Source organism: Somniosus microcephalus, unplaced genomic scaffold (assembly GCF_052327205.1).
Source record: "Somniosus microcephalus isolate GS21.2 unplaced genomic scaffold, FLI_Smic_1.0 unresolved_chr1, whole genome shotgun sequence".
NCBI classification, from domain to species: Eukaryota; Metazoa; Chordata; class Chondrichthyes; order Squaliformes; family Somniosidae; genus Somniosus; species Somniosus microcephalus.
Window position 1 is genome coordinate 103,769,325 of NW_028225179.1, and position 16,500 is coordinate 103,785,824.

General features: G+C 53.6%; 1 protein-coding gene across 2 annotated transcripts in view; it reads left to right on the forward strand.

Moving 5' to 3' along the window:
• Positions 1-3,246: 3,246 nt before the first annotated feature.
• Positions 3,247-16,500, forward strand: part of LOC147095676 (zinc-binding protein A33-like) — a 43,969-nt gene continuing 30,715 nt past the window's right edge. Inside the window, exon 1 of one of the 2 annotated variants that reach the window (XM_085974720.1) lies at positions 3,247-3,743. In XM_085974720.1, coding sequence (XP_085830846.1) covers positions 3,285-3,743 — 459 coding nt within the window. In that variant the 5' untranslated portion in view covers positions 3,247-3,284. The remainder of the gene's footprint in view (positions 3,744-16,500) is intronic. The other variant, XM_085974719.1, reaches the window with a different exon arrangement.

The following is a 16,500-nucleotide window of genomic DNA, read 5'->3' on the forward strand; positions in this document are numbered from 1 at the left end:
TTATAGTCCAACAGCTTTATTTGAAATCAAAAGCTTTCGGAGCACTGCTCCTTCGTCAGGTGAAGTGGAGAGATGCATAAAAACACAGCTTATATAGTCAGAGAATAATGTCAGATGTTTAAAGGTAATCTTTCTAACTGCCATTTATCACACCACGGCAGAAAGATAATCACAGCAATCAAAGGTGTAAATGATGTCCAAACAGGTCAGTCAGGAAAACATTACATCAAAGAGCAATGAGGTGGGGTCACAAGGGGTCAAATGTTGCAGATGCTGGGGTCTGTATGAAAAACAAAAAAACAGACAAAAAACATTTTTTTGCTGGAAATCACAGCAGGTCCGGCCGCATCTGTGTGGAGAGAACAAGCCAACGACGACTCGAGTCTGGCAGCACGGTGGCATAGTGGTTAGCACTGTTGCCTCACAGCGCCAGGGACCCGGGTTCGAATCCGGCCTCGGGCGACTGTCTGTGTGGAGTTTGCACATTCTCCCCGTGTTTGCGTGGGTTTCCTCCGGGTGCTCCGGTTTCCTCCCACAGTCCAAAGATGTGCGGGTTAGGTTGATTGGTTATGATAAATTGACCCTTAGTGTTAGGGGGATTAAATACATGGGGTTACGGGGATAGGGTGGGGTATGTGTTGGTGTAGGGGTTACGGGAATCGGGTGGGATATGTGTCGGTGCAGGCTCAATGGGCCGAAATGGCCTCTATCTGCACTGTGGGGTTTCTGTGATTCTGTGATTCTGTGACCCTACGTCAGGTGCGGTTACATGTAGCATGACATGAACCCAAGATCCCGGTTCAGGCCGTCCTCATGGGTGCGGAACTTGGCTATCATTTTCTGCTCGATGATTTTGCGTTGTCGTGTGTCTCGAAGGCCGCCTTGGAGAATGCTTACCCGAAGATCGGAGGCTGAATGTCCTTGACTGCTGAAGTGTTCCCCAACTGGGAGGGAACACTCCTGCCTGGCGATGGTTGCGCGGTGTCCGTTCATCCATTGTCGCAGTGTCTGCATGGACTCGCCGATGTACCATGCTCTGGGGCATCCTTTCCTGCAACGTATGAGGTAGACAACGTTGGCCGAGCCACATGAATATGTACCATGTACCTGGTGGGTGGTGTCCTCACGTGTGATGATGGTATCTGTGCCGATGATCTGGCATGTCTTGCAGAGGTTGCTGTGGCAGGGTTGTGTGGTGTCGTGGTCGCTGTTCTCCTGAAAGCTGGGTAATTTGCTGCGAACGATGTTCTGTTTGAGGTTAGGCGGCTGTTTGAAGGCGAGTTGTGGAGGCGTGGGGATGGCCTTAGTGAGGTGTTCGTCATCATCGATGACACGTTGAAGGCTGCAAAGAACATGGCGTAGTTTCTCCGCTCCGGGGAAGTACTGGAGGACGAAGGGTACTCTGTTGGTTGTGTCCCGTGTTTGTCTTCTGAGGAGGTCTATGCGATTTTTCGCTGTGGCCCGTCGGAACTGTCGATCGACGAGTTGAGCATCATATCCCGTTCTTACAAGGGTGTCTTTCAGCGTCTGTAGGTGTCCAGCGCATTCCTCCTCGTCTGAGCAGATCCTGTGTATTCGCAGGGCTTGTCCATAGGGGATGGCTTCTTTAACGTGGTTAGGTTGGAAGCTGGAGAAGTGGAGCATGAGGTTGTCCGTGGGCTTGCGGTAGAGTGAAGTGCTGAGGTGTCCGTCTTTGATGGAGATTCGTGTGTCCAAGAATGAAACCGATTCTGAGGAGTAGTCCATGGTGAGTTTGATGGTGGGATGGAACTTGTTGATGTTATCGTGTAGTCTTTTCTGTGATTCTTCGCTGTGGGTCCATAGGAAGAAAATGTCGTCGATGTATCTGGTGTACAGCGTTGGTTGGAGGTCCTGTGCAGTGAAGAAGTCTTGCTCGAACTTGTGCATGAAGATGTTGGCGTATTGGGGTGCGAATTTGGCCCCCATGGCCGTTCCGTGTGTTTGGGTAAAGAACTGGTTGTTGAAGGTGAAGACATTGTGTTCAAGGATGCAGCGGATGAGTTGTAGGATGGCGTCTGGAGATTGGCTGTTGTTGGTGTTAAGTACTGAGGCTGTCGCAGCGATGCCGTCATCATGGGGGATACTGGTGTAGAGTGCCGAGACGTCCATCGTGGCGAGGAGTGTTCCTGGTTCGACTGGTCCGTGGGTGCTGAGTTTCTGTAAGAAGTCTGTAGTGTCATGACAGAAGCTGGGGGTTCCCTGTATGATGGGTTTCAGGATGCCCTCGACGTATCCAGAGAGGTTCTCACACAGGGTTCCATTCCATTTCCATTCCATCGGGTAAACATTCTCCAAGGCGGCCTTCGAGACACACAACACAAAATCGTCGAGCAGAAACTGATAGCCAAGTTCCGCACCCATGAGGACGGCCTCAACCGAGATCTTGGGTTCATGTCACGCTACATGTAACCCCACCTGATGCAGGGTCATCCAGACTCGAGTCGACATTGGCTTGTTCTCTCTACACAGATGCGGCCGGACCTGCTGTGATTTCCAGCAAAAAAAATGTTTTTTGTCTTTTTTTGTTTTTCATACAGACCCCAGCATCTGCAATATTTGACCCCTTGTGACCCCACCTCATTGTTCTTTGATGTAATGTTTTCCTGACTGACCTGTTTGGACACCATTCACACCTTTGATTGCTGTGATTATCTCTCTGCCGAGGTGTGATAAATGGCAGTTGGAAAGATTACCTGTAAACATCTGACATGATTCTCTGACTATATAAGCTGTGTCTTTATGCATTTCTCCACTTCACCTGACGAAGGAGCAGCGCTCCGAAAGCTTGTGATTTCAAATAAAGCTGTTGGACTATAACCTGGTGTTGTGTGACTTCTTACAACATTCAAGAAGCATTTGGATGAGCACTTGAAACCCAATAGCATTACAAGGCTACGGACCAAATGCTGGAAAATGGGATTAGTTTAGACAGGGCTTGATGGCCGGCGCGGACGCGATGGGCCGAAGGGCCTCTTTCTGTGCTGTATAACTCTATGGCTCTATGACTCTATGACCATGGAAGGGCTCACAGCCTAAATTCCAGCCCTCACCCAGACTTACATCCTCAATCCACACCACCAGGCCCAAGAATGTTGGTGCCTTTGCGTTTTATATGTTTGACATTCAAGGAAGTAAAGATTTGCCAGACAGGTTTGCCTGATGACAGTGTCCCTTTAAGAGGACAGATTGGGAAGTGAGTTTCACAATTGAGGGAAATGAAACTGAAAGTAAAGTGAGCGACAGAATAAGGAGCAGCAACTGAGATGGCCGTCAGTAAACAGGTCTTCACCCTGACCGAGGATTTAACCTGCTCCGTCTGCCTGTCTCTGTTTGTGGAGCCGGTGCGACTGGACTGTGATCACAACTTCTGTAAATCCTGTATCCAGAAGTGTTGGGAAAACCAGGAGCAGTCCGCGTGCTGCCCGGAATGTCGCGTGGTTCTTCCCGGGAGAAGCTACGCCAGTAATAGAGTGTTGGCCAATCTCTCCGAGAAAGCTCGGCAGCTGGAGCTGAACCTGAAGCTGGAGAAAGGCCGGTTTCACTGTGAGGAGAAGCTGAACTGGGACACGGAGAAGGAGCGGTCTCACTGTAAGGAACACGGTGAGAAGCTGGTGCTGTTCTGTGAGGAGGATGAGACTCTGATCTGTGTCAGTTGTATAGATTCTCCCGCACATTCAAACCACAGGTTCCTGCCGGTCCGGGATGCAGTGAGCCGGTACAAGGTAAGGAGACAGGGGAGGGGATGTTCCTCAACTCTCACCCTGGAGGCTGTGGTGTGGAGTGTGGGATAGAGGGAGTGGAGAGCTGGGAATCAGTTTCATTATAGTATATTTAAATAAAGTAACGACAGGGCAAGAGATTCATTACAATATTTACATTAAATAATAATAGGGAATCAGTTTCATTGCAATGTTTAGATTAAATAACTAAAGGGAGCCAGTTACATTACAATATTTGTTATATATAACTGTGGGAATCATATTCCTGGCGGCTGCTCACACCATTCTCAGTATTCCCAGTGTCCTCTCACCCTATGGGAGCCAGACATTTTCCTCCCAGCCTCAGGACTCTCAGGGATTCGGTCTGTAGCTCACTCTCTCGCTTTTACACACACACCCTCGCTGTTTACAAAATTACTCAATATAAACTTCGTAAGAACATAATAAATAGGAGCAGGAGTAGGCCATTTGGACCTTCGAGCCTGCTCCGCCATTCAAAAAAATCAGGGCTGATCTTCCACCTCATCTCCACTTTCCTGCACTATCCCCATATCCCTTGATTCCCTTAATATCCAAAAATCTAGCAATCTCTGTCTTGAATATACTCAACGACTGAGCCTTCACAGCCCCCTGGGGTAGAGAATTCCAAAGTTTCACCACCCTCTGAGTGAAGAAATTTCTCATCTTGGTCCTAAATGGCCGACCCCTTATTCTGAGACTGTGACCCCTGGTTCTAGACTCCCCAGCCAGGGGAAACATCCTCCCTGCACCTACCCTGTCAAGCCCTGTAAGAATTTTGTATGTTTCAATGAGATCACCTTTCATTCTTCTAAACTCTAGAGAATATAGGCTTAGATCTAAGAGCGTTAAAAAAACAAGCCTGAAGGCTTTGTGTCTTAATGCGAGGAGCATTCGTAATAAGGTGGATGAATTAGCTGCGCAAATAGAGGTAAACCAATATGATATGACTGGGATTACGGAAACATGGCTCCAGGGTGGCCAAGGCTGGGAACTCAACATCCAGGGGTATTCAATATTCAGGAAAGATAGGCAGAAAGGAAAAGGAGGTGGGGTAGCATTGCTGGCTAAAGAGGGGATTAACACAATTGGAAGGAAGGATATTAGCTCTGATGATGTGGAATCTGTATGGGTAGAACTGAGAAATACCATGGGGCAGAAAACGTTAATGGGAGTGGTATATAGACCTCCAAACAGTAATGTGGAGGTCGGGGATGGCATTAAACGGGAAATTAGAGAAGCGTGCATTAAGGGCACAGCAGTTATCATGGGTGACTTTAATCTACATATAGATTGGGCTAACCAAATTAGTAACAATACTGTGGAGGAGGAATTCCTGGAGTGTATACGGGATGGTTTCCTGGACCAATATGTCGAGGAACCAACTAGAGATCAGGCCATCTTAGACTGGGTATTATGTAATGAGAAAGGATTAATTAGCAATCTTGTTGTGCGAGGCCCCTTGGGTCGGAGCGATCATAATATGATAGAATTCTTCATTAAGATGGAGAGTGAAATAGTTGACTCAGAGACTAGGGTCCTGAATTTAAATAAAGGAGACTATGATGGTATGAGGTGCGAGTTGGGTAGGATTGATTGGGGAATGTCACTCAAAGGGTTGACGGTGGATGGGCAATGGCAAACATTCAAAGATCGCATGGATGAACTACAGAATTTTTTCGTCCCAGTTTGGCATAAAAGTAAAACAAAAAAGGTGACTCAACTGTGGCTAACAAGAGAAATTAGGGATAGCATTAGATCCAAGGAAAGGACATATAAATTGGCCAGAAAAAGCAGTAAACCTGAGGGTTGGGAGCAGTTTAGGATCCAACAAAGGAGGACAAAGGGATTAATTAAGAGGGGGAAAATAGATTATGAGAGTAAGCTTTCAGGGAACATAAAAACTGACTGTAAAAGCTTTTATAGATATGTGAAGAGAAAAAGATTAGTGAAGTCAAGTGTAGGTCCCTTGCAGTCAGAATCAGGGGAATTTATAATGGGGAACAAAGAAATGGAGGACCAATTCAATACATACTTTGGTTCTGACTTCACAAAGGAGGACACAAATAATCTCCCAAAGATGTTGGGGAACATAGGTTCTAATGAAAGGGAGGAACTGATAGAAATCAGTATTTGTAGGGAAATGGTGTTAGGGAAATTGATGGGATTGATGGCCGATAAATCCCCAGGGCTTGATAATCTGCATCCTAGGGTACTTAAGGAAGTGGCCCGAGAAATAGTAGATGCATTGCTGGTCATCTTCCAAAATTCGATAGACTCTGGAACAGTACCCATGGATTGGAGGGTAGCTAATGTTACCCCACTGTTCAAAAAGGGTGGTAGAGAGAAAACGGGGAATTACAGAGCGGTAAGCCTGACATCAGTAGTGGGGAAAATGCTAGAGTCCATTATAAAGGATGTAATAGCAGAGCACTTGGGAAAAAAGTGACCGGATCGGACAAAGTCAACATGGCTTTACAAAAGGTAAATCGTGCTTGACTAATCTACTGGAATTTTTTGAGGATGTAACTGCTAAAATAGATAAGGGAGAACCAATGGATGTGGTGTATTTGGATTTTTAAAAGGCTTTCGATAAGGTCCCGCATAAGAGATTAGCGTGTAAAATTAAGGTACATGGGATTGGGGGCAAGGTATTGACTTGGATAGAGAACTGGTTGGCAGACAGAAAGCAAAGAGTTGGAATAAACGGCTCTTTTTCCGAGTGGCAGGCAGTGACTAGTGGGGTACCGCAGGGATCGGTCCTTGAACCCCAGCTATTCACAATATATATTAATGATCTGGACGAGGGAACTAGATGTAATATCTCCAAGTTTGCAGACGACACAAAGCTGGGTGGGCGTGTGTGCTGTGAGGAGGATGCCGAGAAACTCCAGTATGATTTGGACAGGTTGGGTGATTGGGCAGAAGGATGACAGATGCAATATAATGTGGATAAATGCGAGGTTATCCACTTTGGTGTCAAAAACAGGAAGGCAGATTATTATCTAAATGGCAATAGATTGGGAGAAGGGGAAGTGCAACGAGACCTGGGCGTCCTTGTGCACCAGTCGCTGAAAGTAAGCATGCAGGTGCAGCAGGCGGTTAAGAAGGCAAATAGTATGTTGGCCTTCGTAGCGAGAGGGTTTGAGTACAGGAACAAGGATGTCTTGCTGCAGTTGTACAGGGCCTTGGTGAGACCGCACCTTGAGTATTGTGTGCAGTTTTGGTCGCCTTATCTGAGGAAGGATGTTCTTGCCATGGAAGGAGTGCAGCGAAGATTCACCAGGCTGATACCTGGGATGGCAGGAATGGCGTATGAGGAGAGATTGGGTCGATTGGGCTTGTACTCACTGGAGTTTAGAAGAACGAGAGGGGATCTCATCGAAACTGATAAAATCTAACAGGACTAGACAGACTAGATGCTGGAAGGATGTTCCCGATGGTCGGGGAGTCCAGAACCAGGGGTCACAGTCTAAGGATAAGGGGTAAGCCATTTAGGACAGAGATGAGGAGGAATTTCTTCACCCAGAGAGTGGTGAACCTGTGGAATTCTCTGCCAAAGAAGGCAGTAGAGGCCAATTCATCTATATATATAAAGCGGCTCTTCTGTCTGTCCCGATGTCTGTCTGTCCTGATGTCTGTCTGTCTGTCCATGTTCTATACGTTTGAAAGTTATAGAGCGTACCGACGCGCGCGTCGCCTCAAAAGAAAGCTTGCGATTCCGGACCGGTCATAGGCGTATTTACGTTTCGGACGGACAAAAATCGCGCCCGCGGTATCCGAAAAACGTTCAGCGTTCTGCTCATTAGCATCTCATTAGCGACCGTGTGACGTCGAGGTCGACCAATCGGACGGCGGGTTCCTGGCGCGTGCCATCCTACAGTTCAGTGTTGAGTGACTTGACGATTGACCAATCCTACGCTTCGGTGACCTGACCGGTCGACCAATGTGTGGGCGGGCCTTATCCTTCTGAACCGAGGTGAGTGGCCGCCATCTTGCTTCCATTCTTTTTCCTGCTTTCTGCGTCTTTCTTTTCAAATATACATTTCCAGCAAAATAAAATTGAATTTATTAAATTGTTTTAAAAAAAACTTCATTCATTTGTAAATATTTTTTCTAAACTGAACATTCTTTTTCCTACCTTTTCCCGTTTTTTTATTAGGCCTGAAAGCCTGGGACTTTCTTGCCCAGCCAGGCCCGAGCTAGGGCTTCTGCTAAGCTCCTCACCACCCCCACCACCCCCCACCGTCACGTTACCCGGGGCAACGGCGTCAGCCACGAGGGTCAGGGTGCGCGCGCAATAGGAGCAGGTGAGACGCGGCATCGGATCTTGGCCTTGGTGAGCGGGAAGGGTTACCCCGGCAACTGGCAAACTTCAAGCCGGCTCGGCCGGGGGGGGGCGGGGCTCGGAGTGCGGGAGGGTGGGGCTCTCAGCCGCAATCAGCGATCTGGAGGGCGGGGCTCCGGAGAGCGGGAGGGCGGGGCTCCGGAGAGTGGGGCGCCGCTGCTCGGGAGGGCGGGGGGCGGGGCTCGGGACATCGGGGGGCGGGATCTCGGCCTTGGTGAGCGGGAAGGGTTACCCCGGCAACCGGCAAACTTCAAGCCGGCTCGGCCGGGGGTGGGGGGGGGGGCTCTCAGCCGCAATCGGCGATCTGGAGGGCGGGGCTCCGGAGAGCGGGAGGGCGGGGCTCGGGGGGCGGGGCTCGGGATATCGGGGGGGGGCGGGTCTCGGGAGATTGGGGGGGCGGGGCTCAGGGACTCTCCCCCTTCCCTCCCCTCTCCCCTCCCTCCCCCTCTCCCCTCCCTCCTCCCCCTCCCCTCCCTCCCCTTCCTCCCCTGCCCTCCCAATCTCTCTCTCACACTCCCAATCTCTCTCTCTCTCACACTCCCAATCTCTCTCTCTCTCTCACTCCCAATCTCTCTCTCTCTCACACTCCCAGTCTCTCTCTCTCACACTCCCAATCTCTCTCTCTCTCACACTCCCAATCTCTCTCTCTCACACTCCCAATCTCTCTCTCTCACACTCCCAATCTCTCTCTCTCTCACACTCCCAATCTCTCTCTCTCACACTCCCAATCTCTCTCTCTCACACTCCCAATCTCTCTCTCTCTCACTCCCAATCTCTCTCTCTCTCACTCCCAATCTCTCTCTCTCTCACACTCCCAATCTCTCTCTCTCTCACACTCCCAATCTCTCTCTCTCTCACACTCCCAATCTCTCTCTCTCACACTCCCAATCTCTCTCTCTCTCACACTCCCAATCTCTCTCTCTCACACTCCCAATCTCTCTCTCTCTCACACTCCCAATCTCTCTCTCTCTCACACTCCCAATCTCTCTCTCTCACACTCCCAATCTCTCTCTCTCTCACACTCCCAATCTCTCTCTCTCTCACACTCCCAATCGCTCTCTCTCACACTCCCAATCTCTCTCTCTCACACTCCCAATCTCTCTCTCTCTCACTCCCAATCTCTCTCTCTCTCACTCCCAATCTCTCTCTCTCTCACACTCCCAATCTCTCTCTCTCTCACACTCCCAATCTCTCTCTCTCTCACACTCCCAATCTCTCTCTCTCACACTCCCAATCTCTCTCTCTCTCACTCCCAATCTCTCTCTCTCACACTCCCAATCTCTCTCTCTCTCTCACTCCCAATCTCTCTCTCTCACACTCCCAATCTCTCTCTCTCTCTCTCACACTCCCAGTCTCTCTCTCTCTCACACTCCCAATCTCTCTCTCTCTCACACTCCCAATCTCTCTCTCTCTCTCACACTCCCAATCTCTCTCTCTCTCTCTCACTCCCAATCTCTCTCTCTCACACTCCCAATCTCTCTCTCTCTCTCACTCCCAGTCTCTCTCTCTTCCCCCCCAGTCGCTATCTCTCCCCCCCAGTCGCTCTCTCTCCCCCCCAGTCGCTCTCTCTCCCCCCCAGTCGCTCTCTCTCCCCCCCAGTCGCTCTCTCCCCCCCAGTCGCTCTCTCTCCCCCCAGTCGCTCTCTCTCCCCCCAGTCGCTCTCTCTCCCCCCAGTCGCTCTCTCTTCCCCCCCCAGTCGCTCTCTCTCCTCCCCCCCAGTCGCTCTCTCTCCTCCCCCCCAGTCGCTCTCTCTCCCCCCCCGTCGCTCTCTCTCCCCCCCAGTCGCTCTCTCTCTTCCCCCCCAGTCGCTCTCTCTTCCCCCCCAGTCGCTCTCTCTTCCCCCCCAGTCGCTCTCTCTTCCCCCCCCCAGTCGCTCTCTCTTCCCCCCAGTCGCTCTCTCTTCCCCCCGTCTCTCTCTCTCCCCCCTCATTCGCACTCTCTTACCCCCCAGTCGCTCTCTCATCCTCCCCAGTCGCTCTCTCTTCCTCCCCAGTCGCTCTCTCTTCCCCCCAGTCGCTCTCTCTTCCCCCCAGTCGCTCTCTCTTCCCCCCCAGTCGCTCTCTCTTCCCCCCCAGTCGCTCTCTCTTCCCCCCCAGTCGCTCTCTCTTCCCCCCCAGTCGCTCTCTCTTCCCCCCCAGTCGCTCTCTCTTCCCCCCAGTCGCTCTCTCTTCCCCCCCTGTCGCTCTCTCTTCCCCCCAGTCGCTCTCTCTTCCCCCCAGTCGCTCTCTCTTCCCCCCAGTCGCTCTCTCTTCCCCCCCAGTCGCTCTCTCTTCCCCCCCAGTCGCTCTCTCTTCCCCCCCAGTCGCTCTCTCTTCCCCCCCAGTCGCTCTCTCTTCCCCCCCAGTCGCTCTCTCTTCCCCCCAGTCGCTCTCTCTTCCCCCCCTGTCGCTCTCTCTTCCCCCCAGTCGCTCTCTCTTCCCCCCAGTCGCTCTCTCTTCCCCCCAGTCGCTCTCTCTTCCCCCCAGTCACACTCTCTTCCGCCCAGTCGCTCTCTCTTCCCCCCCAGTCGCTCTCTCTTCCCCCCCAGTCGCTCTCTCTTCCCCCCCTCTCTCTCTCACACTCCCAATCTCTCTCTCTCACACTCCCAATCTCTCTCTCACACTCCCAAACTCTCTCTCTCACACTCCCAATCTCTCTCTCTCACACTCCCAATCTCTCTCTCTCTCTCTCACACTCCCAATCTCTCTCTCTCTCTCACACTCCCAATCTCTCTCTCTCTCACACTCCCAATCTCTCTCTCTCTCACTCCCAATCTCTCTTTCTCTCACACTCCCAATCTCTCTCTCTCACTCCCAGTCTCTCTCTCTCACACTCCCAATCTCTCTCTCTCTCACTCCCAGTCTCTCTCTCTGACACTCCCAATCTGTCTCTCTCTCTCTCACACTCCCAATTTCTCTCTCTCTCACACTCCCAATCTCTCTCTCTCACACTCCCAATCTCTCTCTCTCTCACACTCCCGATCTCTCTCTCTCTCTCACACTCCCAATCTCTCTCTCTCTCACACTCCCAATCTCTCTCTCTCACACGCCCAATCTCTCTCTCTCTCACTCCCAATCTCTCTCTCTCTCACACTCCCAATCTCTCTCTCTCTCTCACACTCCCAATCTCTCTCTCTCACACTCCCAATCTCGCTCTCTCTCACACTCCCAATCTCTCTCTCTCTCTCACACTCCCAATCTCTCTCTCTCTCACACTCCCAATCTCTCTCTCTCTCACTCCCAATCTCTCTCTCTCTCACACTCCAAATCTCTCTCTCTCACTCCCAGTCTCTCTCTCTCACACTCCCAATCTCTCTCTCTCTCACTCCCAGTCTCTCTCTCTGACACTCCCAATCTGTCTCTCTCTCTCTCACACTCCCAATTTCTCTCTCTCTCACACTCCCAATCTCTCTCTTTCACACTCCCAATCTCTCTCTCTCTCACACTCCGGATCTCTCTCTTTCTCTCACACTCCCAATCTCTCTCTCTCTCACACTCCCAATCTCTCTCTCTCACACGCCCAATCTCTCTCTCTCACTCCCAATCTCTCTCTCTCTCACACTCCCAATCTCTCTCTCTCTCTCACACTCCCAATCTCTCTCTCTCACACTCCCAATCTCGCTCTCTCTCACACTCCCAATCTCTCTCTCTCTCTCACACTCCCAATTTCTCTCTCTCACACTCCCAATCTCTCTCTCTCTCACACTCCCAGTCGCTCTCTCTTCCCCCCCAGTCGCTCTCTCTTCCCCCCCAGTCGCTCTCTCTTACCCCCCAGTCGCTCTCTCTTCCCCCCAGTCGCTCTCTCTTCCCCCCCGTCTCTCTCTCTCCCCCCTCAGTCGCACTCTCTTCCCCCCCAGTCGCTCTCTCTTCCCCCCGTCTCTCTCTCTCCCCCCTCAGTCGCACTCTCTCCCCCCAGTCTCTCTCTCTCCCCCCAGTCTCTCTCTCTCCCCCCCAGTCTCTCTCTCTCCCCCCCAGTCTCTCTCTCTCCCCCCCAGTCTCTCTCTCTCCCCCCCAGTCTCTCTCTCCCCCCCAGTCTCTCTCTCTCCCCCCCAGTCTCTCTCTCTCCCCCCCAGTCTCTCTCTCTCCCCCCCAGTCTCTCTCTCTCCCCCCCAGTCGCTCTCTCTCCCCCCCAGTCGCTCTCTCTCCCCCCAAGTCGCTCTCTCTCCCCCCAGTCGCTCTCTCTCCCCCCAGTCGCTCTCTCTCCCCCCAGTCGCTCTCTCTCCCCCCAGTCGCTCTCTCTCCCCCCAGTCGCTCTCTCTTCCCCCCCAGTCGCTCTCTCTTCCCCCCCAGTCGCTCTCTCTTCCCCCCCAGTCGCTCTCTCTTCCCCCCCAGTCGCTCTCTCTTCCCCCCCAGTCGCTCTCTCTTCCCCCCCAGTCGCTCTGTCTCCTCCCCCCGAGTTGCTCTCTCTCCTCCCCCCCGTCGCTCTCTCTCCCCCCCAGTTGCTCTCTCTCCCCCCCAGTCGCTCTCTGTCTTCCCCCCCAGTCGCTCTCTCTCTTCCCCCCCAGTCGCTCTCTCTCTTCCCCCCCGTCGCTCTCTCTCTTCCCCCCCGTCGCTCTCTCTCTTCCCCCCCAGTCGCGCTCTCTCTTTCCCCCCAGTCGCTCTCTCTCTTCCCCCCCAGTCGCTCTCTCTCTTCCCCCCAGTCGCTCTCTCTCTTCCCCCCCAGTCGCTCTCTCTCTTCCCCCCCAGTCGCTCTCTCTCTTCCCCCCCAGTCGCTCTCTCTCTTCCCCCCCAGTCGCTCTCTCTCTTCCCCCCCAGTCGCTCTCTCTCTTCCCCCCCAGTCGCTCTCTCTCTTCCCCCCCAGTCGCTCTCTCTCTTCCCCCCCCAGTCGCTCTCTCTCTTCCCCCCCCAGTCGCTCTCTCTTCCCCCCCAGTCGCTCTCTCTTCCCCCCCAGTCGCTCTCTCTTCACCCCCGTCTCTCTCTCTCCCCCCTCAGTCGCACTCTCTTCCCCCCCAGTCGCTCTCTCTTCCCCCCCAGTCGCTCTCTCTTCCCCCCCAGTCGCTCTCTCTTCCCCCCCAGTCGCTCTCTCTTCCCCCCCAGTCGCTCTCTCTTCCCCCCCAGTCGCTCTCTTCCCCCCAGTCGCTCTCTCTTCCCCCCAGTCGCTCTCTCTTCCCCCCGTCTCTCTCTCTCCCCCCTCAGTCGCACTCTCTTCCCCCCCAGTCGCTCTCTCTTCCTCCCCAGTCGCTCTCTCTTCCCCCCCAGTCGCTCTCTTCCCCCCAGTCGCTCTCTCTTCCCCCCAGTCGCTCTCTCTTCCCCCCGTCTCTCTCTCTCCCCCCTCAGTCGCACTCTCTTCCCCCCCAGTCGCTCTCTCTTCCCCCCCAGTCGCTCTCTCTTCCCCCCAGTCGCTCTCTCTCCCCCCAAGTCGCTCTCTCTCCCCCCAGTCGCTCTCTCTCCCCCCAGTCGCTCTCTCTCCCCCCAGTTGCTCTCTCTCCCCCCAGTCGCTCTCTCTCCCCCCAGTCGCTCTCTCTTCCCCCCCAGTCGCTCTCTCTTCCCCCCCAGTCGCTCTCTCTTCCCCCCCAGTCGCTCTCTCTTCCCCCCCAGTCGCTCTCTCTTCCCCCCCCAGTCGCTCTGTCTCCTCCCCCCGAGTTGCTCTCTCTCCTCCCCCCCGTCGCTCTCTCTCCCCCCCAGTTGCTCTCTCTCCCCCCCAGTCGCTCTCTGTCTTCCCCCCCAGTCGCTCTCTCTCTTCCCCCCCAGTCGCTCTCTCTCTTCCCCCCCGTCGCTCTCTCTCTTCCCCCCCGTCGCTCTCTCTCTTCCCCCCCAGTCGCGCTCTCTCTTTCCCCCCAGTCGCTCTCTCTCTTCCCCCCCAGTCGCTCTCTCTCTTCCCCCCAGTCGCTCTCTCTCTTCCCCCCCAGTCGCTCTCTCTCTTCCCCCCCAGTCGCTCTCTCTCTTCCCCCCCAGTCGCTCTCTCTCTTCCCCCCCAGTCGCTCTCTCTCTTCCCCCCCAGTCGCTCTCTCTCTTCCCCCCCAGTCGCTCTCTCTCTTCCCCCCCAGTCGCTCTCTCTCTTCCCCCCCCAGTCGCTCTCTCTCTTCCCCCCCAGTCGCTCTCTCTTCCCCCCCAGTCGCTCTCTCTTCCCCCCCAGTCGCACTCTCTTCACCCCCGTCTCTCTCTCTCCCCCCTCAGTCGCACTCTCTTCCCCCCCAGTCGCTCTCTCTTCCCCCCCAGTCGCTCTCTCTTCCCCCCCAGTCGCTCTCTCTACCCCCCCAGTCGCTCTCTCTTCCCCCCCAGTCGCTCTCTCTTCCCCCCCAGTCGCTCTCTCTTCCCCCCCAGTCGCTCTCTTCCCCCCAGTCGCTCTCTCTTCCCCCCAGTCGCTCTCTCTTCCCCCCGTCTCTCTCTCTCCCCCCTCAGTCGCACTCTCTTCCCCCCCAGTCGCTCTCTCTTCCTCCCCAGTCGCTCTCTCTTCCTCCCCAGTCGCTCTCTCTTCCCCCCCAGTCGCTCTCTCTTCCCCCCAGTCGCTCTCTCTTCCCCCCCTCTCTCTCTCACACTCCCAATCTCTCTCTCTCTCACACTCCCAATCTCTCTCTCTCACACTCCCAATCTCTCTCTCACACTCCCAAACTCTCTCTCTCTCACTCCCAATCTCTCTCTCACGCTCCCAATCTCTCTCTCTCACACTCCCAATCTCTCTCTCTCTCACACTCCCAGTCTCTCTCTCTCTCACACTCCCAATCTCTCTCTCTCTAACGCTCCCAATCTCTCTCTCTCACGCTCCCAATCTCTCTCTCTCCCACACTCCCAGTCTCTCTCTCTCTCACACTCCCAATCTCTCTCTCTCTCTCTCACACTCCCAATCTCTCTCTCTCTCTCTCTCACTCCCAGTCTCTCTCTCTCACACTCCCAATCTCTCTCTCTCTCACTCCCAGTCTCTCTCTCTCACACTCCCAATCTCTCTCTCTCTCTCACACTCCCAGTCTCTCTCTCTCTCACACTCCCAATCTCTCTCTCTCTCTCTCACACTCCCAATCTCTCTCTCTCTCACACTCCCAATCTCTCTCTCTCTCTCACACTCCCAGTCTCTCTCTCTGTCACTCCCAATCTCTCCCTCTCACACTCCCAATCTCTCTCTCTCACACTCCCAATCTCTCTCTCTCTCTCTCACACTCCCAATCTCTCTCTCTCTCTCTCACTCCCAATCTCTCTCTCTCTCTCACTCCCAATCTCTCTCTCTCTCACACTCCCAATCTCTCTCTCTCTCTCTCCTTCCCTCTCTCTCTCTCTCTCTCCTTCCCTCTCTCTCTCTGTCTCTCTCTCCTTCCCTCTCTTTCTCTCTCCTTCCCTCTCTCTCCTTCCCTCTCTCTCTCTCCTTCATTCTCTCTCTCTCTTTCCTTCCATCTCACTCTCTCTTTCCTTCCCCCTCTCTCTCTCTCTCTCCTTCCCCCTCTCTCTCCCCTTCCCTCTCTCTCTCTCCTTCCCTCTCTCTCTCTCTCTCCTTCCCTCTCTCTCCTTCCCTCTCTCTCTCTCTCCTTCCCTCTCTCTCTTCCCCCCAGTCGCTCCCTCTCTCTCTTCCAACAACAACATGCCCTCAAAAAGCCTCGGCACCGCCGGGCTCCCCTAGCTAGTCTATCTATCTTCTTCTGTCTATATATATAAAGCGGCTCTTCTGTCTGTCTGTCCCGATGTCTGTCTGTCTGTCTGTCCGTTCTCTATACGTTTGAAAGTTACAGAGCGTACCGACGCGCGCGTCGCCTCAAAAGAAAGCTTGCGATTCCGGACCGGTCATAGGCGTATTTACGTTTCGGCCGGACAAAAATCCCGTCCGCAGTATCCCAAAAACGTTCAGCGTTCCGCTCATTAGCATCTCATTAGCGACCGTGTGACGTCGAGGTCGACCAATCGGACGGCGGGTTCCTGGCGCGTGCCATCCGACAGTTGAGTGTCGAGTGACTCGACGATTGACCAATCCTACGCTTCGGTGACCTGACCAGTCGACCAATCGGTGCGTGTGTGGGCGGGCCTTATCCTTCTGAACCGAGGTGAGTGGCCGCCATCTTGATTTTTCACGATTTTTTCCCCCACACTTTCTGTGTGTTAGGGAACTAAGGTAAATATTTGAATTATGTGTTAGGGAATTAATTAACAATTTATTTCAGTTTTATATTGTGTTTAGCAACAACCCCCCTCCTCCTCACCCTCGCGCAGGGGGGACTCGGTGCTGGTCTCCAGGCCCGCTGCAGGCAGGCCTGAAGCTCCAAAAATTTCTCTATCTCTCTCTCTTCCCTCTCTCTCTCTCCTTCTCCTCTTCCCTCTCTCTCCTTCTCCTCTTCCCTCTCTCTCCTTCTCTTCCCTCTTCCTCTCTGTCTCTCTCTACTTCCCCCTCTCAGGTTTGACGGTGTCGGGGCCCGAAGTGAGCCGCTCTAACGGCCGCCAGCCCGCGGGGTTTCCCTGCCTACTCCCCGCGGGACGCCTCGCGGGCGGGCTGGCG